Source organism: Lissotriton vulgaris, unplaced genomic scaffold (genome assembly GCF_964263255.1).
Source record: "Lissotriton vulgaris unplaced genomic scaffold, aLisVul1.2 SCAFFOLD_628, whole genome shotgun sequence".
NCBI classification, from domain to species: Eukaryota; Metazoa; Chordata; class Amphibia; order Caudata; family Salamandridae; genus Lissotriton; species Lissotriton vulgaris.
Window position 1 is genome coordinate 83,512 of NW_028249533.1, and position 23,724 is coordinate 107,235.

General features: G+C 45.2%; 1 protein-coding gene across 1 annotated transcript in view; it reads left to right on the forward strand.

Moving 5' to 3' along the window:
- The first annotated feature begins 426 nt into the window (after window positions 1–426).
- LOC147663551 (proteasome subunit beta type-8-like) overlaps window positions 427–23,724 on the forward strand; it is a 215,056-nt gene continuing 191,758 nt past the window's right edge. The window contains exon 1 of the mRNA XM_086950364.1: window positions 427–738. Within this exon, the coding sequence (XP_086806490.1) occupies window positions 607–738 (132 nt within the window). The 5' untranslated portion in view covers window positions 427–606. The remainder of the gene's footprint in view (window positions 739–23,724) is intronic.

Genomic DNA, 23,724 nt, shown 5'->3' on the forward strand with positions numbered 1-23,724 from the left:
GCTGGCATAGGTGCGGCTCTCGCTCACACCACAGAACAAACTTTGGGGCCTCCTTGGAAAATGTTTGCGAGTACCCATGTTGAGAAGGCTCTTTGAGACAGGAGACAGGTAAAATAAAGCCATTTTTGGCTTAAAATGGGGCCCTTTTGGCGTGTTTGAAGATGTGCTGAATGTCAGTGGCTACCACCACACCATGCTTTAGTCACACATCTGTCACAGTGTGCGCCAAAGTGCCCCCCCCCACCTACCACACCCTTACCACTCTCCAGCTGAAAGGGCGTGGCTCACTTGCTTCACTTGTTTGTGTGCCCCCTGAATGGCAGCACCCCCCTCTGAGAAGTGTCCCCGCACCATCGTGAGGAGTACACACCTCTCGGAGGGCGGCGCACAGCGCAGGTTGTTTGTAAAAATGCCTTTCTCGGCATTAGTGCAGTGTGTGCGTTATGTACAGTGTCAGCAGTACAGTTTTCCGCCCCATCGGAGTGAGCCCGCTCGTCTCCTCCCAGCCCTCCTCCTTGTTGTGCTCTGCCACCTTCACTTTCGGTGAGGGTGAGGGGGGGCTGGGAGGGCAGTCAGAGAGCTCACAACCGGCTGCACGCACTCTTCATGGCGCTGCTCGACCTCTTCCCGGGGCCCCGGGACTGGACCCTGCCCATGGACAGCAATGAGGACGACAGGGGCCAGGGGCCCTGCAGAGAGCTGCTCGGGGGCCACATGGCCCTGCCTCGGGGGCTGGAGGTGAGGAGGGCGGGGATCCCGGGGCGGGGCAGGAGCTCTGTGACAGCTGCTGCCGGGGGGCACCGAGAGCACCAACCTATGACGTGTGTTTGCTCCAGGAACTGGACCCTGCGTTTATTATCATGGAAACTGCATTTGATGAGCGGGAGGGGGGGGGGGATGGGGGCTGCCCGGCCCGGCCCGGCTGGAAGCAGCACCCCGTGACCCTGCGCACTTCAGAGCCCCGTGTCCGAGGCCTTGAACTCCAGAAACTACGCTGCCTTCCAGCACTTATCCTGCAGGAACACGCCTGCCCCCTCACATGTCTGTATGCACACCCCTGGGGTGCTCCTCCATCCGAATCCCTGGAGATTTAAATGTCTCCTTAATCGTAGGGTGTTCGGATGTCTCTATGCCCCTAGGGTGTAGGCCTGCTTCTGTATCCCTGGGATATTTAAATGTCTCCCTAATCTTAGGGTGTTCGGGTGTCTCTATGACCCTAGGGTGTATGCCTGCTTCTGTATCCCTGGGATATTTAAATGTCTCCCTAATCTTAGGGTGTTCGGGTGTCTCTATGCCCCTTGGGCGTATGCCTGCTTCTGTATCCCTGGGATATTTAAATATCTCCCTAATCTTAGGGCGTTCGGATGTCTCTATGCCCCTAGGGTATATGCCTGCTTCTGTATCCCTGGGATATTTAAATGTCTCCTTAATCGTAGGGTGTTCAGATGTCTCTATGCCCTAGGGTGTATGCCTGCTTCTGTATCCCTGGGATATTTAAATGTCTCCTTAATCTTAGGGTGTTCGGATGTCTCTATGCCCCTAGGGTGTATGCCTGCTTCTGTATCCCTGGGATATTTAAATGTCTCCCTAATCTTAGGGTGTTCGGGTGTCTCTATGACCCTAGGGTGTATGCCTGCTTCTGTATCCCTGGGATATTTAAATGTCTCCCTAATCTTAGGGTGTTCGGGTGTCTCTATGACCCTTGGGTGTATGCCTGCTTCTGTATCCCTGGGATATTTAAATGTCTCCTTAATCTTAGGGTGTTCGGATGTCTCTATGCCCCTAGGGTGTATGCCTGCTTCTATATCCCTGGGATATTTAAATGTCTCCTTAATCGTAGGGTGTTCGGATGTCTCTATGCCCCTAGGGTGTATGCCTGCTTCTGTATCCCTGGGATATTTAAATGTTTCCCTAATCTTAGGGTGTTCGGGTGTCTCTATGCCCCTTGGGTGTATGCCTGCTTCTGTATCCCTGGGATATTTAAATATCTCCCTAATCTTAGGGCGTTCGGATGTCTCTATGCCCCTAGGGTATATGCCTGCTTCTGTATCCCTGGGATATATAAATGTCTCCTTAATCATAGGGTGTTCAGATGTCTCTATGCCCCTAGGGTGTATGCCTGCTTCTGTATCCCTGGGATATTTAAATGTCTCCTTAATCTTAGGGTGTTCGGATGTCTCTATGCCCCTAGGGTGTATGCCTGCTTCTGTATCCCTGGGATATTTAAATGTCTCCCTAATCTTAGGGTGTTCGGGTGTCTCTATGCCCCTTGGGTGTATGCCTGCTTCTGTATCCCTGGGATATTTAAATGTCTCCTTAATCTTAGGGTGTTCAGATGTCTCTATGCCCCTAGGGTGTATGCCTGCTTCTATATCCCTGGGATATTTAAATGTCTCCCTAATTTTAGGGTGTTCGGATGTCTCTATGCCCCTTGGGTGTATGCCTGCTTCTGTATCCCTGGGATATTTAAATGTCTCCCTAATCTTAGGGTGTTCGGATGTCTCTATGCCCCTTGGGTGTATGCCTGCTTCTGTATCCCTGGGATATTTAAATGTCTCCCTAATCTTAGGGTGTTCGGGTGTCTCTATGCCCCTTGGGTGTATGCCTGCTTCTGTATCTCTGGGATATTTAAATGTCTCCTTAATCGTAGGGTGTTCAGATGTCTCTATGCCCCTAGGGTGTATGCCTGCTTCTGTATCCCTGGGAAATTTAAATGTCTCCTTAATCTTAGGGTGTTCGGATGTCTCTATGCCCCTAGGGTGTATGCCTGCTTCTGTATCTCTGGGATATTTAAATGTCTCCCTAATCTTAGGGTGTTTGGGTGTCTCTATGCCCCTTGGGTGTATGCCTGCTTCTGTATCCCTGGGATATTTAAATGTCTCCTTAATCTTAGGGTGTTCGGATGTCTCTATGCCCCTAGGGTGTATGCCTGCTTCTATATCCCTGGGATATTTAAATGTCTCCTTAATCGTAGGGTGTTCAGATGTCTCTATGCCCCTAGGGTGTATGCCTGCTTCTGTATCCCTGGGATATTTAAATGTCTCCCTAATCTTAGGGTGTTCGGGTGTCTCTATGCCCCTTGGGTGTATGCCTGCTTCTGTATCCCTGGGATATTTAAATGTCTCCTTAATCTTAGGGTGTTCGGATGTCTCTATGCCCCTAGGGTGTATGCCTGCTTCTCTATCCCTGGGATATTTAAATGTCTCCCTAATCTTAGGGTGTTCGGATGTCTCTATCCCCCTTGGGTGTATGCCTGCTTCTGTATCCCTGGGATATTTAAATGTCTCCCTAATCTTAGGGTGTTCGGATGTCTCTATGCCCCTTGGGTGTATGCCTGCTTCTATATCTCTGGGATATTTAAATGTCTCCCTAATCTTAGGGTGTTCGGGTGGCTCTATGCCCCTTGGGTGTATGCCTGCTTCTATATCCCTGGGATATTTAAATGTCTCCTTAACCTTAGGTTGTTCAGATGACTCTATGCCCCTAGGGTGTATGCCTGCTTCTGTATCCCTGGGATATTTAAATGTCTCCCTAATCTTAGGGTGTTCGGGTGTCTCTATGCCCCTTGGGTGTATGCCTGCTTCTATATCCCTGGGATATTTAAATGTCTCCTTAACCTTAGGTTGTTCAGATGACTCTATGCCCCTAGGGTGTATGCCTGCTTCTGTATCCCTGGGATATTTAAATGTCTCCCTAATCTTAGGGTGTTCGGGTGTCTCTATGCCCCTTGGGTGTATGCCTGCTTCTATATCCCTGGGATATTTAAATGTCTCCTTAACCTTAGGTTGTTCAGATGACTCTATGCCCCTAGGGTGTATGCCTGCTTCTGTATCCCTGGGATATTTAAATGTCTCCTTAATCTTAGGGTGTTCGGATGTCTCTATGCCCCTAGGGTGTATGCCTGCTTCTGTATCCCTGGGATATTTAAATATCTCCCTAATCTTAGGGTGTTCGGATGACTCTATGCCCCTAGGGTGTATGCCTGCTTCTGTATCCCTGGGATATTTAAATATCTCCCAAATCTTAGGGTGTTCGGATGTCTCTATGCCCCTAGGGTGTATGCCTGCTTCTGTATCCCTGGGATATTTAAATATCTCCCTAATCTTAGGGTGTTCGGATGTCTCTATGCCCCTTGGGTGTATGCCTGCTTCTGTATCCCTGGGATATTTAAATGTCTCCTTAATCTTAGGGTGTTCGGATGTCTCTATGCCCCTTGGGTGTATTCCTGCTTCTATATCCCTGGGGTATTTAAATGTCTTCTTAATTGTAGGGTGTTCGGATGTCTCTATGCCCCTAGGGTGTATGCCTGCTTCTGTATCCCTGGGATATTTAAATATCTCCCTAATCTTAGGGTGTTCGGATGTCTCTATGCCCCTTGGGTGTATGCCTGCTTCTGTATCCCTGGGATATTTAAATGTCTCCTTAATCTTAGGGTGTTCGGATGTCTCTATGCCCCTTGGGTGTATTCCTGCTTCTATATCCCTGGGGTATTTAAATGTCTTCTTAATTGTAGGGTGTTCGGATGTCTCTATGCCCCTAGGGTGTATGCCTGCTTCTATATCCCTGGGATATTTAAATGTCTCCTTAACCTTAGGTTGTTCAGATGACTCTATGCCCCTAGGGTGTATGCCTGCTTCTGTATCCCTGGGATATTTAAATATCTCCCTAATCTTGGGGTGTTCGGATGTCTCTATGCCCTAGGGTGTATGCCTGCTTCTGTATCCCTGGGATATTTAAATATCTCCCTAATCTTAGGGTGTTCGGATGTCTCTATGCCCCTTGGGTTTATGCCTGCTTCTGTATCCCTGGGATATTTAAATGTCTCCTTAATCTTAGGGTGTTCGGATGTCTCTATGCCCCTTGGGTGTATTCCTGCTTCTATATCCCTGGGGTATTTAAATGTCTCCTTAATCGTAGGGTGTTCGGATGTCTCTGTGCCCCTAGGGTATATGCCTGCTTCTGTATCCCTGGGATATTTAAATGTCTCCCTAATCTTAGGGTGTTCGGATGTCTCTATGCCCCTAGGGTGTATGCCTGCTTCTGTATCCCTGGGATATTTAAATGTCTCCCTAATCTTATGGTGTTCGGATGTCTCTATGCCCCTTGGGTGTATGCCTGCTTCTGTATCCCTGGGATATTTAAATGTCTCCCTAATCTTAGGGTGTTCGGGTGTCTCTATGCCCCTTGGGTGTATGCCTGCTTCTGTATCCCTGGGATATTTAAATGTCTCCTTAATCTTAGGGTGTTCGGATGTCTCTATGCCCCTAGGGTGTATGCCTGCTTCTGTATCCCTGGGATATTTAAATGTCTCCCTAATCTTAGGGTGTTCGGATGTCTCTATGCCCCTTGGGTGTATGCCTGCTTCTATATCCCTGGGATATTTAAATGTCTCCCTAATCTTAGGGTGTTCGGGTGTCTCTATGCCCCTTGGGTGTATGCCTGCTTCTATATCCCTGGGATATTTAAATGTCTCCTTAACCTTAGGTTGTTCAGATGACTCTATGCCCCTAGGGTGTATGCCTGCTTCTGTATCCCTGGGATATTTAAATGTCTCCCTAATCTTAGGGTGTTCGGGTGTCTCTATGCCCCTTGGGTGTATGCCTGCTTCTATATCCCTGGTATATTTAAATGTCTTCTTAACCTTAGGTTGTTCAGATGACTCTATGCCCCTAGGGTGTATGCCTGCTTCTGTATTCCTGGGATATTTAAATGTCTCCTTAATCTTAGGGTGTTCGGATGTCTCTATGCCCCTAGGGTGTATGCCTGCTTCTGTATCCCTGGGATATTTAAATATCTCCCTAATCTTAGGGTGTTCGGATGACTCTATGCCCCTAGGGTGTATGCCTGCTTCTGTATCCCTGGGATATTTAAATATCTCCCTAATCTTAGGGTGTTCAGATGTCTCTGTGCCCCTAGGGTGTATGCCTGCTTCTGTATCCCTTTGATATTTAAATATCTCCCTAATCTTAGGGTGTTCGGATGTCTCTATGCCCCTTGGGTATATGCCTGCTTCTATATACCTGGGATATTTAAATGTCTCCTTAATTTTAGGGTGTTCGGATGTCTCTATGCCCCTTGGGTGTATTCCTACTTCTATATCCCTGGGGTATTTAAATGTCTCCTTAATTGTAGGGTGTTCGGATGTCTCTATGCCCCTAGGGTGTATGCCTGCTTCTATATCCCTGGGATATTTAAATGTCTCCTTAACCTTAGGTTGTTCAGATGACTCTATGCCCCTAGGGTGTATGCCTGCTTCTGTATCCCTGGGATATTTAAATGTCTCCCTAATCTTAGGTGTTCGGATGTCTCTATGCCCCTAGGGTGTATGCCTGCTTCTGTATCCCTGGGATATTTAAATGTCTCCCTAATCTTAGGGTGTTCGGATGTCTCCATGCCCCTAGGGTGTATGCCTGCTTCTGTATCCCTGGGATATTTAAATGTCTCCCTAATCTTAGGTGTTCGGATGTCTCTATGCCCCTAGGGTGTATGCCTGCTTCTGTATCCCCGGGATATTTAAATGTCTCCCTAATTTTAGGGTTTTCGGATGTCTCTATGCCCCTAGGGTGTATGCCTGCTTCTGTATCCCTGGGATATTTAAATGTCTCCCTAATCTTAGGGTGTTCGGATGTCTCTATGTCCCTAGGGTGTATGCCTGCTTCTGTATCCCTGGGATATTTAAATGTCTCCTTAATCTTAGGGTGTTCAGATGTCTCTATGCCCCTTGGGTGTATTCCTGCTTCTATATCCCTGGGATATTTAAATGTCTCCTTAATCTTAGGGTGTTCGGATGTCTCTATGCCCCTTGGGTGTATGCCTGCTTCTATGTACCTGGGGTATTTAAATGTCTCCTTAATCGTAGGGTGTTCGGATGTCTCTATGCCCCTAGGGTGTATGCCTGCTTCTGTATCCCTGGGATATTTAAATATCTCCCTAATCTTAGGGTGTTCGGATGTCTCTATGCCCCTAGGGTGTATGCCTGCTTCTGTATCCCTGGGATATTTAAATATCTCCCTAATCTTAGGGTGTTCAGATGCCTCTATGCCCCTAGGGTGTATGCCTGCTTCTGTATCCCTGGGATATTTAAATGTCTCCCTAATCTTAGGGTGTGCGGATGTCTCTATGCCCCTAGGGTGTATGCCTGCTTCTATATCCCTGGGATATTTAAATGTCTCCTTAATCTTAGGGTGTTCGGATGTCTCTATGTCCCTAGGGTGTATGCCTGCTTCTATATCCCTGGGATATTTAAATGTCTCCTTAATCTTAGGGTGTTCGGATGTCTCTATGCCCCTAGGGTGTATGCCTGCTTCTATATCCCTGGGATATTTAAATGTCTCCTTAATCTTAGGGTGTTCGGATGTCTCTATACCCCTTGGGTGTATGCCTGCTTCTATATCCCTGGGATATTTAAATGTCTCCTTAATCTTAGGGTGTTCATATGTCTCTATGCCCCTAGGGTTTATGCCTGCTTCTATATCCCTGGGATATTTAAATGTCTCCTTAATCTTAGGGTGTTCGGATGTCTCTATGCCCCTTGGGTGTATGCCTGCTTCTATATCCCTGGGATATTTAAATGTCTCCTTAACCTTAGGTTGTTCAGATGTCTCTATGCCCCTGGGGTGTATGCCTGCTTCTATATCCCTGGGATATTTAAATGTCTCCTTAATCGTAGGGTGTTCGGATGTCTCTATGCCCCTTGGGTGTATGCCTGCTTCTATATCCCTGGGATATTTAAATGTCTCCTTAATCGTAGGGTGTTCGGATGTCGCTATGCCCCTTGGGTGTATGCCTGCTTCTACATCCCTGGGATATTTAAATGTCTCCTTAATCGTAGGGTGTTCGGATGTCTCTATGCCCCTTGGGTGTATGCCTGCTTCTATATCCCTGGGATATTTAAATGTCTCCTTAACCTTAGGTTGTTCAGATGACTCTATGCCCCTAGGGTGTATGCCGGCTTCTGTATCCCTGGGATATTTAAATGTCTCCCTAATCTTAGGGTGTTCGGATGTCTCTATGCCCCTAGGGTGTATGCCTGCTTCTGTATCCCTGGGATATTTAAATGTCTCCCTAATCTTAGGGTGTTCGGATGTCTCTATGTCCCTAGGGTGTATGCCTGCTTCTATATCCCTGGGATATTTAAATGTCTCCTTAGTCTTAGGGTGTTCGGATATCTCTATGCCCCTAGGGTGTATGCCTGCTTCTATATCCCTGGGATATTTAAATGTCTCCTTAATCTTAGGGTGTTCGGATGTCTCTATGCCCCTTGGGTGTATGCCTGCTTCTATATCCCTGGGATATTTAAATGTCTCCTTAATCTTAGGGTGTTCGTATGTCTCTATGCCCCTAGGGTGTATGCCTGCTTCTATATCCCTGGGATATTTAAATGTCTCCTTAATCTTAGGGTGTTCGGATGTCTCTATGCCCCTTGAGTGTATGCCTGCTTCTATATCCCTGGGATATTTAAATGTCTCCTTAACCTTAGGTTGTTCAGATGTCTCTATGCCCCTAGGGTGTATGACTGCTTCTATATCCCTGGGATATTTAAATGTCTCCTTAATCGTATGGTGTTCGAATGTCTCTATGCCCCTTGGGTGTATGCCTGCTTCTATATCCCTGGGATATTTAAATGTCTCCTTAATCGTAGGGTGTTCGGATGTCTCTATGCCCCTTGGGTGTATGCCTGCTTCTATATCCCTGGGATATTTAAATGTCTCATTAATAGTAGGGTGTTCGGATGTCTCTATGCCCCTTGGGTGTATGCCTGCTTCTATATCCCTGGGATATTTCAATGTCTCCTTAACCGTAGGTTGTTCAGATGACTCTATGCCCCTAGGGTGTATGCCTGCTTCTGTATCCCTGGGATATTTAAATGTCTCCCTAATCTTAGGGTGTTTGGATGTCTCTATGCCCCTAGGGTGTATGCCTGCTTCTATATCCCTGGGATATTTAAATGTCTCCCTAATCTTAGGGTGTTCGGATGTCTCTATGCCCCTTGGGTGTATGCCTGCTCCTATATCCCTGGGATATTTAAATGTCTCCTTAACCTTAGGTTGTTCAGATGTCTCTATGCCCCTAGGGTGTATGCCTGCTTCTATATCCCTGGGATATTTAAATGTCTCCTTAATCGTAGGGTGTTCAGATGTCTCTATGCCCCTTGGGTCTATGCCTGCTTCTATATCCCTGGGGTATTTAAATGTCTCCTTAATCTTAGGGTGTTTGGATGTCTCTATGCCCCTAGGGTGTATGCCTGCTTCTATATCCCTGGGATATTTAAATGTCTCCTTAATCTTAGGGTGTTCGGATGTCTCTATGCCCCTTGGGTGTATGCCTGCTTCTATATCCCTGGGATATTTAAATGTCTCCTTAACCTTAGGTTGTTCGGATGTCTCTATGCCCCTAGGGAGTATGCCTGCTTCTATATCCCCGGGATAGTTAAATGTCTCCTTAATCTTAGGGTGTTCGGATGTCTCTAGGCCCCTTGGGTGTATGCCTGCTTCTATATCCCTGGGATATTTAAATGTCTCCTTAACCTTAGGTTGTTCAGATGTCTCTATGCCCCTTGGGTGTATGCCTGCTTCTATATCCCTGGGATATTTAAATGTCTCCTTAATCTTAGGGTGTTCAGATGTCTCTATGCCCCTTGGGTGTATGCCTGCTTCTATATCCCTGGGATATTTAAATGTCTCCTTAATCTTAGGGTGTTCGGATGTCTCTATGCCCCTGGGATGTATGCCTGCTTCTATATCCCTGGGACATTTAAATGTCTCCTTAATTTTAGGGTGTTCGGATGTCTCTATGCCCCTTGGGTGTATGCCTGCTTCTATATCCCTGGGATATTTAAATGTCTCCTTAATCTTAGGGTGTTCGGATGTCTCTATGCCCCTAGGGTGTATGACTGCTTCTATATCCCTGGGATCAGGGTTGGATTGGGATTGAAAATCGGCCCGGGCATGCCCAAAAAAAATCGGCCCACATTTGCATAATCAGTCCTCAAATCACTGCTTTGGTGTAATCTTATTAAAAAAAAAGTTTAGGAGGGGGGTAAAAAAAATGCAGGCGTTAGTCTACAGTGGTGAAACAAGTTAGGCCACTTCCACTCAGGCCTCCTGCCACCGCTCAGTATGTGTAGACATTAATGGGCCGGCCAGCAAGACAAAGGGAGTGACACCTCTTGCTAAACAGAGGTAATGAGTTCCCACCTGCCTATAGAAAGGCCACTCAGACACCTGCTGGGCCGCTGGCTGTATTCGAACAATAGAGACAGCGCCCAAATGGCCCCCCAGACTGCTCAAAAAAGAGGCCCGCACTAGCACTCGGACACCGGCCCCTCGGGCATTGCCCAAATGCCCGCGTTACCAATCCGACGCTGCCTGAGATATTTAAATGTCTCCTTAATCTTAGGGTGTTCGGATGTCTCTATGCCCCTTGGGTGTATGCCTGCTTCTATATCCCTGGGATATTTAAATGTCTCCTTAATCGTAGGGTGTTCGGAGGTCTCTATGCCCCTTGGGTGTATGCCTGCTTCTATATCCCTGTGATATTTAAATGTCTCCCTAATCTTAGAGTGTTCGGATGACTCTATGCCCCTAGGGTGTATACCTGCTTCTATATCCCTGGGATATTTAAATGTCTCCCTAATCTTAGGGTGTTCGGATGACTCTATGCCCCTAGGGTGTATGTCTGCTTCTATATCCCGGGGATATTTAAATGTCTCCCTAATCTTAGGGTATTCGGATGACTCTATGCCCCTTGGGTGTATGCCTGCTTCTATATCCCTGGGATATTTAAATGTCTCCTTAATCGCAGGGTGTTCGGATGTCTCTATGCCCCTAGACTGTATGACTGCTTCTATATCCCTGGGATATTTAAATGTCTCCCTAATGTTTGGGTGTTCGGATGTCTCTATGCCCCTAGGGTGTATGACTGCTTCTATATCACTGGGGTATTTGAATGTCTCCCTAATCCTAGGGTGTTTGCATGTCTCTATGCCCTTAGGGTGTATGCTAGCTTCTATATCCTTGAGAGAATTAAATGCCTCTCTAACCTTAGGGTGTTCGGATAACTCTATGCCCCTAGGGTGTATGACTGCTTCTATATCCCTGGGATATTTAAATGTCTCCCTAATCCTAGGGTGTTCGGATGACTCTATACCCCTAGGGTGTATGCCTGCTTCTATATCCCTGGGATATTTAAATGTCTCCTTAATCGTAGGGTGTTCGGATGTCTCTATGCCCCTTGGGTGTATGCCTGCTTCTATATCCCTGGGATATTTAAATGTCTCCCTAATCTTAGGTTGTTCGGATGACTCTATGCCCCTAGGGTGTATGCCTGCTTCTATATCCCTGGGATATTTAAATGTCTCCCTAATCTTAGGGTGTTCGGATGACTCTATGCCCCTAGGGTGTATGCCTGCTTCTATATCCCTGGGATTTTTAAATGTCTCCCTAATCTTAGGGTGTTCGGATGACTCTATGCCCCTAGGGTGTATGCCTGCTTCTATATCCCTGGGATTTTTAAATGTCTCCCTAATCTTAGGGTGTTCGGATTACTCTATGCCCCTAGGGTGTATGACTGCTTCTATATCACTCGGGTATTTGGATGTCTCCCTAATCGTAGGGTGTTCGCATGTCTCTATGCCCCTAGACTGTATGACTGCTTGTATATCCTTGAGAGAATTAAATGTCTCTCTAATCTTAGGGTGTTTGGATCACTCTAGGCCCCTAGACTGTATGACTGCTTCTATATCCTTGAGAGAATTAAATGTCTCTCTAATCTTAGGGTGTTTGGATGTCTCTATGCCCCTTGGGTGTATGCCTGCTTCTATATCCCTGGGATATTTAAATGTCTCCTTAATCATAGGGTGTTCGGATGTCTCTATGCCCCTAGACTGTATGACTGCTTCTATACCCTGGGATATTTAAATGTCTCCCTAATGTTAGGGTGTTCGGATGTCTCCATGCCCCTAGGGTGTATGACAGCTTCTATATCACTGGGGTATTTGAATGTCTCCCTAATCCTAGGGTGTTTGCATGTCTCTATGCCCTTAGGGTGTATGCTAGCTTCTATATCCCTGAGAGAATTAAATGCCTCTCTAACCTTAGGGTGTTCGGATGACTCTATGCCCCTAGGGTGTATAACTGCTTCTATATCCCTGGGATATTTAAATGTCTCCCTAATCCTAGGGTGTTCGGATGACTCTATACCCCTTGGGTGTATGCCTGCTTCTATATCCTTGGGATATTCAAATGTCTCCCTAATCATAGGGTGTTCGGATGTCTCTATGCCCCTAGGGTGTATGACTGCTTCTATATCCCTGGGATATTTAAATGTCTCCTTAATCTTAGGGTGTTCGGATGTCTCTATGCCCCTAGACTGTATGACTGCTTCTATATCCCTGGGATATTTGAATGTCTCCCTAATGTTAGGGTGTTCGGATGTCTCTATGCCCCTAGGGTGTATGACTGCTTCTATATCACTGGTGTATTTGAATGTCTCCTTAATCTTAGGGTGTCCGGATGTCTCTATGCCCCTAGGGTGTATGCCTGCTTCTATATCCCTGGGATATTTAAATGTCTCCCTAATCTTAGGGTGTTCGGATGTCTCTATGCCCCTAGGGTGTATGCCTGCTTCTATATCCCTGGGATATTTAAATGTCTCCTTAATCGTAGGGTGTTCGGATGTCTCTATGCCCCTAGGGTGTATGACTGCTTCTATATCCCTGGGATATTTAAATGTCTCCCTAATCGTAGGGTGTTCGGAGGTCTCTATGCCCCTAGGGTGTATGCCTGCTTCTATATCCCTGGGATATTTAAATGTCTCCTTAATCGTAGGGTGTTCGGATGTCTCTATGCCCCTAGGGTGTATGCCTGCTTCTATATCCCTGGGATATTTAAATGTCTCCTTAATCGTAGGGTGTTCGGATGTCTCTATGCCCCTTGGGTGTATGCCTGCTTCTATATCCCTGGGATATTTAAATGTCTCCTTAATCGTAGGGTGTTCGGATGTCTCTATGCCCCTTGGGTGTATGCCTGCTTCTATATCCCTGGGATATTTAAATGTCTCCTTAATCATAGGGTGTTCGGATGTCTCTATGCCCCTAGACTGTATGACTGCTTCTATATCCCTGGGATATTTAAATGTCTCCCTAATGTTAGGGTGTTCGGATGTCTCTATGCCCCTAGGGTGTATGACAGCTTCTATATCACTGGGGTATTTGAATGTCTCCCTAATCATAGGGTGTTTGCATGTCTCTATGCCCTTAGGGTGTATGCTAGCTTCTATATCCCTGAGAGAATTAAATGCCTCTCTAACCTTAGGGTGTTTGGATGACTCTATGCCCCTAGGGTGTATAACTGCTTCTATATCCCTGGGATATTTAAATGTCTCCCTAATCCTAGGGTGTTCGGATGACTCTATACCCCTTGGGTGTATGCCTGCTTCTATATCCTTGGGATATTCAAATGTCTCCCTAATCATAGGGTGTTCGGATGTCTCTATGCCCCTAGGGTGTATGACTGCTTCTATATCCCTGGGATATTTAAATGTCTCCTTAATCTTAGGGTGTTCGGATGTCTCTATGCCCCTAGACTGTATGACTGCTTCTATATCCCTGGGATATTTGAATGTCTCCCTAATGTTAGGGTGTTCGGATGTCTCTATGCCCCTAGGGTGTATGACTGCTTCTATATCACTGGTGTATTTGAATCTCTCCTTAATCTTAGGGTGTCCGGATGTCTCTATGCCCCTAGGGTGTATGCCTGCTTCTATATCCCTGGGATATTTAAATGTCTCCCTAATCTTAGGGTGTTCGGATGTCTCTATGCCCCTAGGGTGTATGCCTGCTTCTATATCCCTGGGATATTTAAATGTCTCCTTAATCGTAGGGTGTTCGGATGTCTCTATGCCCCTAGGGTGTATGACTGCTTCTATATCCCTGGGATATTTAAATGTCTCCCTAATCGTAGGGTGTTCGGATGTCTCTATGCCCCTAGGGTGTATGCCTGCTTCTATATCCCTGGGATATTTAAATGTCTCCTTAATCGTAGGGTGTTCGGATGTCTCTATGCCCCTAGGGTGTATGCCTGCTTCTATATCCCTGGGATATTTAAATGTCTCCTTAATCGTAGGGTGTTCGGATGTCTCTATGCCCCTTGGGTGTATGCCTGCTTCTATATCCCTGGGATATTTAAATGTCTCCTTAATCGTAGGGTGTTCGGATGTCTCTATGCCCCTTGGGTGTATGCCTGCTTCTATATCCCTGGGATATTTAAATGTCTCCTTAATCATAGGGTGTTCGGATGTCTCTATGCCCCTAGGGTGTATGCCTGCTTCTATATCCCTGGGATATTTAAATATCTCCTTAATCGTAGGGTGTTCGGATGTCTCTATGCCCCTAGGGTGTATGACTCCTTCTATATCCCTGGGATATTTAAATCTCTCCCTAATCGTAGGGTGTTCGGATGTCTCTATGCCCCTATGGTGTATGACTGCTCCTATATTCCTGGGATATTTAAATGTCTCCCTAATCGTAGGGTGTTCGGATGTCTCTATGCCCCTATGGTGTGTGACTGCTTCTATATCCCTGGGATATTTAAATGTCTCCCTAATCTTAGGGTGTTCGGATGTCTCTATGCTTCAACAAGAGGGATTAGAAAGGACATTTGGTCAAGTCTAGCATACTTGCCCAAATGAATCAGAAACAGAAAGGGTATGCAGTTCCTAGGTGGGTCACCCCAAGGGTGAGTACGAGGTAGGAAGTGCTTAATTCCCTTTAGGACAAGGTGTTCTTCAGGAGAAAGTGGAGGAGGGGGAGGGGGAATTCCTCCTTACGGAACTAGGGCCCTCACACACCCAGCCAGCTAGGTGTCATGATTCATCATTGGGACTGCTCCTCGTTGTGTGCTGCAATACCAGAGGGCACCCAATGAAGGGGGTCTTTGGCGGAGATCTTTTGTTCCTTGCCGTTTGGTGAGGTGTGGGTGAGGGACCTAGGCAAGTGTTGATGTATTGTAGTGAAGGTGCGGTTTAAAACCGGTTCGGTAGTCCAAAGAGATACTTTAATAGAATGGCTCCTACCTGATGATGATGTTAGTCCCTCCTTAGTACCACCTCCTCTTCATTTGTCACCTCCCATGGCGACTGGCCCCTTTACTTCAAGTGTTACATGGTACCCTGTTATTTAGACTGTGAGCTCTATTTTCTTTAATGAGGTTCTCCTACTGACTTCTCTACTCCACCCCCTCCCTCCCATTGTCTGTACCTCCCTCCCGTTGTCCGTGATGGCTATCGTTTTCAATGCAATACGTCTCGCGTAAATGCGAGTCCTATTGCATTGCAAATGCTTGTTTTCAAGTTATCTCACACCTGGCCTTCAGAAACACTTGTGATAATTTAATTCAGAGATGCCCTGTGCTCGTGCTCCTGTGATCCAGAGTCAGACACTCACCGCTGGGATAGCCGGGTGTAGGGCATACACAGGGCCGGACTGGGAACCACAACCGGCCCTGCAAAGTGCTCGGCCGGCCCCCGCCCGGCCCACTTGGGGGATTGGAGGTGCCGCCGAACTCTTTGCCGGGTCCGGTTTTCGGCCGATTTGGTACAGGGCCGATTTTGCAGCTATGGCACGGTGGGGCCCAAAACCGGCCCCCACCCGAGCTGCGCAACGGGGGATTGCCCAGTGCCCGCTATGGCCAGTCCGGCCCTGGGACTACATGCAAAGCGAACGCTCCAAATATACCAGCGCCAGGAGCAGAGGCTGCCGGGCTTCGGTCCCCTATACGGTCAACTAGCTCGATTTATATTATCTGCTGAAGTTGCCAGGGAAGTCACGGAGCGGGGGCTGGCAGGAAGTTTGAGTGCTTTATGGATTACTTTGAGGAAGAGGAATCCCTTCAGATTTTTCAGAGGGAGGAGGGGACTCTAGGCGCAGGAGAACAGTGGTGAAAGATAGGCCTGCATCCGCTTCCAGAACACAGCCGAACTCTTCTCAACACAGCCTTGCGTTCCGATAGAGTCCTCATTTTATGAAGGGAGTGTGGCATTTGGAAGACAACTCAGCCATTCCAGATGTGTGTTGAGACGTTTGGAGAATCAAAGAGAGCTTTTGCCATATAAGAGAGATGGTTCATTCCGAGGGTGCCCTGCTCTCGTGTAGAGATATTACATTCAGAATAATCGGGCTGTCCTTGCAAAGAGGGACTTCTCGTACCGAAGAGAACTTTGCGTTCTGAAGAAAATCCAGATCCCTGAAGAGAAAATCCTACATTAAGCCTGTTGTCCAGAAGAGGAAGGAATATGTTCTGTAGGAAACTCTTCCTTTCTGAAGAGAACTGTACAATTCTGCGGAGAGGATGTGGCGTAATTGCTGGACCTACTGACTTTGGAACTGGGGATCTGGGTGTGAGTCTCGGCGCCGGCTCAGCATCCTGTGATTCTTCTTATCACTTTATCTCCGCAGTGCTTACATATAAAATAAATGTACCCTTGTGTAATCTAACTGGTGCTTATGTAAAGGGCTCCAATACCTGTGGGTTGAGTTCACGCTATATAAAACTAACAATAAAACAAACATTTGCAATGCAATAGGTCTCCCATTTACGCACGTTTAAGCTATCGGCATTGTAAATGGCAATGCCTTTTATTTATGTTTTAAAAACCAAAGCATAAATAAAAGGCATTGTCTTTTACAATGCCAATTGCTCAAACTCGCGTAAAATGCGAGCCCTGTTGCATTGCAAATGCTTGTTAAGTCATCTGATCAGTCATGTCTCACACGTGCAATCCAAAACAGCATGTCACAAACGTATCATTGCTGTTATTCTTTTCGTAAATTTTGTTGCAAAACTTAAACTATTTTAGTTAAATAACGTGAACGATTTTCCAGAATGACACTGCCTTACGTAGCATTACACTCTCTCGCAGTGGCGGCTGCCTTGGAACAGAGTTGGTGTGGCACGGGTGGGAATGGATGAAAAAAAGAAAATACATAAACTTTCCTTTCCTTAGCTGCAGCTGCCGCTGCATGCTGCTCCTCCGTCGTCTTTGTCTGCACTGGCAGCACCGGAAGCAGACTCTCCCAGCCAATCGCGGAGCTGCATGAGCACCGTCCTGATTGGTCTGACTGGCCAGTTTGGCTGCTGAGGCAGTGCCTGGGAGCCTCGGTTTGTTCTCCATCCTTTTGTGCAACACAACCAGGTGGAGAACACAGTAAGTGCACATGAATGGTTGGCCGACCCACTCATACGCACTTAGAGTGCACACCACTCCTCACTGTATTTTATTTATGCGATTTTATATAGCGCAAACTTTACCCGAAGGTGTCAGAGCGCTTTACATAGGACCCAGTTTCAACCATAAGTACTGATGGTTACAATAGGAAAAACAGATTTGCAAATTTTTGACTTACATAAGAACCATTTGAAAACATACAGACTTAGGATTACATGCGTTACAAAAAAGGTACAAACAGAAAAAATTGCAAATGTACAAGAGATAGAGTCACACATGGAGGAGATACAAATGGATAAACTCTAGGCATATACTAGTGATATCTCTATCTACTTAGGGAGGGGATACACATGGATATACTCTAAGAGTCACAGAGGAATGGTAGAGAGCACAGCGGACTCCTGCATTAACTAGTGATTACAGTTATCTCTATATACATAGGGAAGGGGTAAGACTGGATATACTCTAAAAGTCACATAGGAATGGAAGAGAGCAAAGCGGACTACTGCATGTCCTAGTGATTAGAGTTATCTTTATATACATAGGGAAGGGATACACATGGAAATACTCTAAAAGTCACATAGGAGACTAGTCATTAAAGTTATCTCTATATACATAGGAAGGGATAAGACCGGATATACTCTAATGGACACATAGGAATGGTAGAGAGCACAACGGTCTACTGCATACACTAGTGATTAGAGTTATCTCTATATACATAGGGAAGGGATACACATGGATATACTCTAAAAGTCACATAGGAGACTAGTCATTAGAGTTATCTCTATATACATAGGAAGGGATAAGACCGGATATACTCTAATGGACACATAGGAATGGTAGAAAGTACAAAGGTCTACTGCATATACTAGTGATTAGAGTTATCTCTATATACATAGGGAAGGGATACGAGTGGATATACTCTAATGGACACATAGGAATGGTAGAGAGTACAAAGGTCTACTGCATACACTAGTGATTAGAGTTATCTCTATATACATAGGGAAGGGATACACATGGATATACTCTAAAAGTCACATAGGAGACTAGTCATTAGAGTTATCTCTATATACATAGGGAGGGGATAAGACTGGATATACTAAAGAGTCACATAGGCAAGGTATATGGTGCAAGGTCTAAAGCAAATACCATTGATTAGAGATATTACAATAAGTCAAAGAGCAGAGTTCCATAGGTGTGGATGCAGTCACAGCACAGAGGGAGGGTGGGAGGGATGCAAGGGTATGGAGAGAAGGGGAAGCAGAAAAGGGAGGGAACATTTGAGGATCATCCACGGGGAAAAGGGTTGATGGACGAGGGAATGGGAGGTACTGTACTCAGCCCGCCCCACCTGACAAGGCTCCAGTCCTGCACAGACAAATAAAATAATAAAAAACAGTGAGGCGACGCTCCTCTGCCTTAGCGGAGGAGCCGCAACTGCTCTCTCACTAAACACAAGTAAAAACTATTGTAAATGCCCCTGTTCCTTGATAACAGAAAAGTTACTGTAAAAGTGTGACTTACTACAGTCCAGTGTGTGAATACCCCTAATTAGTAAACTTACTCAACAGTTACAACAAAAATACACTTCATGAATAGCACTTCGTAGTATGTTTTGTAGTACTACCAAACGTACTGCAGAGTGCAGTTTGTTAATCAGGCCCTGTAATTGAATGACTCTTTCCTGCTTTCTCTCTTTCCTCTCCTGTATTTATGCCCCATGAGGTGCTTAAATGCCTCTCTCCTATCTCCAACCCCCTTGTTGTATTTACTCCATGAAGGGTTTCAATATCACTCCTCCTTCCCTTCTGTTCTATTTTTACTGCATGAGGCATTTACATGTCTCTCGTATCTCTCCCCTTAGTTGTATTTATAGCCCCCAATGTGTGTACGTTTCTCTTTCCTGTCTATCCTCCCCATCTGTAATATACATACCCCTTAAGGTGGTAAAATATAAATCTCTCCTGTATTTATACCCGGGTAAGTGTGCAAATACTTATCTCCTTGAGATATTTAAATCCCCCTCTCCTGGTTCTCCTTTCCCTCTGTTGTATTTATACTTCATGAGGTGTTTGTCTCTCTCCCTTTTCCCTCTACCCTCTGCTGTATTTTTACCACAGGAGGTGTTGAAATGTCTGTTTCCTGTCTCTCCATCCTCTCTGTTATACTTATACCCATGAGGTGTTTGAATATTCTCATCTTGTTCTTTACCCCCTTATTTATTCCCTGGGATAGTTGGATGTCTCGCCCCTGCCTCACCTCCACTTTCTTTCTGTTTAAACCCAATGTTATGTTTAAAAGTCTCTCTCGTGTCCCAATGTTTGTATACCCCAAGAGATATATATGTCTCAACCCCTCCCGTTTTACTTCTGCCCGAGGTGTTTAAATGAAACCATTTTGTCTTCGCTCTCCCTTAGTTACATTTATACCTCTGACATGTTTAAATCTCGCTCATCTGTCTTTCCTCTACCTGTCTCTATCCCATGAGTTATTTAAAAGTCTCTCTTGTGTCTCCCCTCCCCTATGCTGTATTTAAACCCTGTGATATGTGTAAATGTCTCTCTCCTGTCTCGATTCCATCTGTTGTCTTTAAATCCCAGAGGATGTTTTAATATATATTTTCTGAATCCTGCATCTATTTCGTATTTGTACTCCATGAGGTGTTTAAAAGTATTTCACGTGCAACTCCTCTCTGTTCAGTTTTCATCCAATGTTTGAATATTACATTTCTGTGTTTCCTCCCCTTTCTTGTAAATTGCATGGCCCCCCTCCCGACCATTATAGGCCCCGAAGAGCCCACCCGCGGGGCCACAATCTCTTATAAAGGGGAGGGGGACGCATGGCCCCCCCAGCTCCCTGAGCCTTGAAAAGTTCCTCATCCCCAAGAGCCCCTATTAACATTGAAATGCAGTGGGGCTGCGTGGCCCCCCTCCCTTAGCCATTTATGGCCACAGGGACCCCATCTCCCGGATCCAGCGCACATGCTGTGTCCTCGGGATCCCACCCTGAGATACAGCAGTTTCCCTGCCCATAGCTGCCAAGGTTTCAGGTTGCTATGTGTGACACTTTCTTAAACTCTGTGTAATTATGAGTGACATTTCAACCACTATGAGTGACACTTTTTCGCAAGCAAAACCAAGCAGTAAAGACGTGGAAAACATATAAATATCAGAAATGACACTCATTTGAGCAACATCTTAAACCTGCCGCACATCACCAGAAATCCAAGAGAACTAACCTAGTGCCCTTGTAAACGAATGGTAGCAGGGCCGGCTCTAGGCATGTGCAAGCTGTGCACCTGCACAGGGCCAGCAAACCCCAGGGGCCACCACACCAATATATATCCTTAATATAATAATCCTCTGAGGATGGATACATATTTGCGTGGTGGCCCCTGGCAGGGATTTTGCGGCCTCTGGCTCTGTTCCACTTCTAAACTCCCTGACCCCTCCCCTCTTTACTGGCCTGCACGCTCCGCCCCGCCCGGACCCCCTCTTCCGGGCTCCCTACCTACGCTCCCTGCCCAGGGCCACCATGAGCCTAGAGCCGGCCCTGATGGTAGTTTTTGGGAATATGCGTTGCATCATTGGTACAGTCAAGTACGTTTAACAGGGATATTTAACCCTCCTCAGTGCGACATTATTGTGGTAGCCTTAATTTAATAATACCGTGTGTCTAATAGTCACAACACTACACTGATGCGACTAGGTGGGGAAAAAATAATGCAGATGCCGATGTCCTAGAAGTTAGTGTGTCTCTGTCTGTTACACTCACTGGCTAAGCCGCCTGCATACACCCAGCTGCTGTACAGTAGCCAAGTCAGTCTGTCTGACCCCAGTCACGACGCTGGAGGTGAGGAGCTCTAAATGCAGAACGGGTCACAGTGGTCCTGCTCGGCTAATGTTAGCGGCGGGCCGTGGGCCTGCCCTAAACTCCACCTGCTCAGCCTCTCCCGGACTCAGAGCACGTGTGGAAGGAGAGCTCTAGTGATGTCAGGTGACATCAGCAATTACAGGGGCGGCCCGGACTCGGACACAGGCTGAGGGTGGCGGATATCCTGCTATAATGCACTTTCGTCAAAGCCCAGAGTGCCTTTCAAGTTTAATAGCAAATTATGTCTGTTTAGTAGTGTGCACAATTAAAGTTTGGATTATATTCATTAATGCAACCAATACATATTTTAAAGTTGTTACCACGTATTTATGGTAATTTGCACAACGCTGTTTGTATCCATGAGCAGAATGGCTTAGAAACATGTTTTTTTTTTAATAAAGACGCTCGCAAAACATTAAAATATTATGCAGGAAAAAAATGATATTATGAAACACGCTATAATACGGGAACAAAACAGCTGCTTCATCATAGCCGGAAAGCACACTACAACACCGACCTTTGTAAACAGATCTCCAAATCACCAATTCAGCTGTCACATGATCTAACAAGCATTTGCAATGCAATAGGTCTCGCATTAGGAAAGTTTGAGCTATTGGCCTTGTAAATGACAATTTTTTTATTTATGTGATGGTTTTGAAAATAGCGAAATTAATAGCGTTGTCATTTACAATGCCAATAGTTTTAACTTTCGCAAACGTGACACCTATAGCATTTGTAATGCAATATGTGTTGTATTTACGTGACTTAGATGTATTGATATTACAAATAACAATTGTTCTTAATTTTCTTTAAATAATTAATACGTAAATAAAAGTTGCTGTAATTTATAATGGCAATAGCTTAAACTTTTGTAAATACCTTTTGTGAAAATTATGTTCAGTGTATTTTATTGTGACGAAAATCCAAGAACAGAAGTGAAATATTAACATCTTTTTGTGACATTTGTAATAAAGCTTGAAACATTGAGAGAACATATGTGAACCAGTTGTTGAATGGTTGCGACGAGTGATGCTGTGGCGTTCAGTGATGCTGTGGCGTTCAGTGATGCTGTGGTATTCAGTGATGTTGTGGTATTCAGCGATGTTGTGGTGCTCCTGAGTGATGCTGTGGTGGTGCTGAGTGATGCTGTTGTGATGCAATAGAGTGTAATTATGTGGGGTGTAACTATGTGGCACTGAGTGGTATTTGGAGTGTATGTTGCATTGAGTGCAGTGTAATTATGTGGCGTGCAATTATGTGGCACTGAGTGGTATTTGGAGTGTATGTTGTGTTGAGCGCAGTGTAAATATGTAGCGTGTAATTATGTGGCACTGAGTGGTGTTTGGAGTGTATGTTGCGTTGAGTGCAGTGTAATTATGTACCATATAATTATGTGGCACTGAGTGGTATTTGTAGTGTATGTTGCATTGAGTGTAGTGTAAATATGTAGCATATAATTATGTGGCACTGAGTGGTATTTGTAGTGTATGTTGCATTGAGTGTAGTGTAAATATGTAGCATATAATTATGTGGCACTGAGTGTTATTGTTTGGAGTGTAATTATGTGGCGTGTAATTATGTGGCACTGAGTGGTATTGTTTGAAGTGTAATTGTGTGGCGTGTAATTATGTGGCACGGAGTGGTATTTGGAGTGTATGTTGCATTGAGTGCAGTGTAATTATGTGGCGTGAATTATGTGGTCTGATGTCATAATCTACCTTTTGCTCCTTAATTTGGAGTTTTCATTAAAAAAATGGCGTGCTTGAATGTCAAACAGTTCATAAGTTACATGACTGCTAACATACAGTGGTTGGCGTGTTGAACAGGTTAAATGTATCCACTATTGAATCTGCCATGAGGCTTTTATTTGGTCTTGATTCGCATGATATCTGCTTTTTTACTGCTGTATATATTTTAAAATCGGTACACCTGAGAAATAATATGTCCTTTGACCCATGAATATGTTCTAAATAAGCTGTATTTTTGTGTATTTTATGCTGTATGTATGTACTTTTATGATTATTATCAACTAATGATCGAATAAAGTTTTTGAATTTGAATTTGAACAGGTTAATTATTCATGTTTGCTGTTTCTGATGATAAACTGGAACAAATGAAGTGACGTTTTTGTCCGGATCGTATTAATAAGACAAATGCGGAGATTCGTGATGTTTGATTGAAGTGCACACCGCTGGCAGTTATCAACTGGAATCTTAGTGAATTTGTAGTATGAGAATTCGCGCCCAATTACCAAGCCTTAGCAATTTTTACAGTCTTCCTCAATACAGGGTTATCAGTTTGAAAAATAAGTAACTAATAGCACAAGTTTACAGTTACAAATCGGCCCACTTTGTCATGCCCAGGGAGACAGAAATGTTAGTCGGTTCAACCTGTGGGAGCTTCTAAGCTAATCGCTGCATATCGCATAAGTCCAAACCACGTGACTTTCCGATAAGAAAAAGTAATATCTTGGGGCAACCAACAAACATACTAATAACAAGTCACAGTGTTTTTTACTTTTTTTTGCTAAGACGAACACCTGAGGCCACCAACGACAATTTGATCTGCTTAATAAAATGTTAACAAATCGCCATTGTTTATTGCCCAAACAAATAAATGAAACAACAA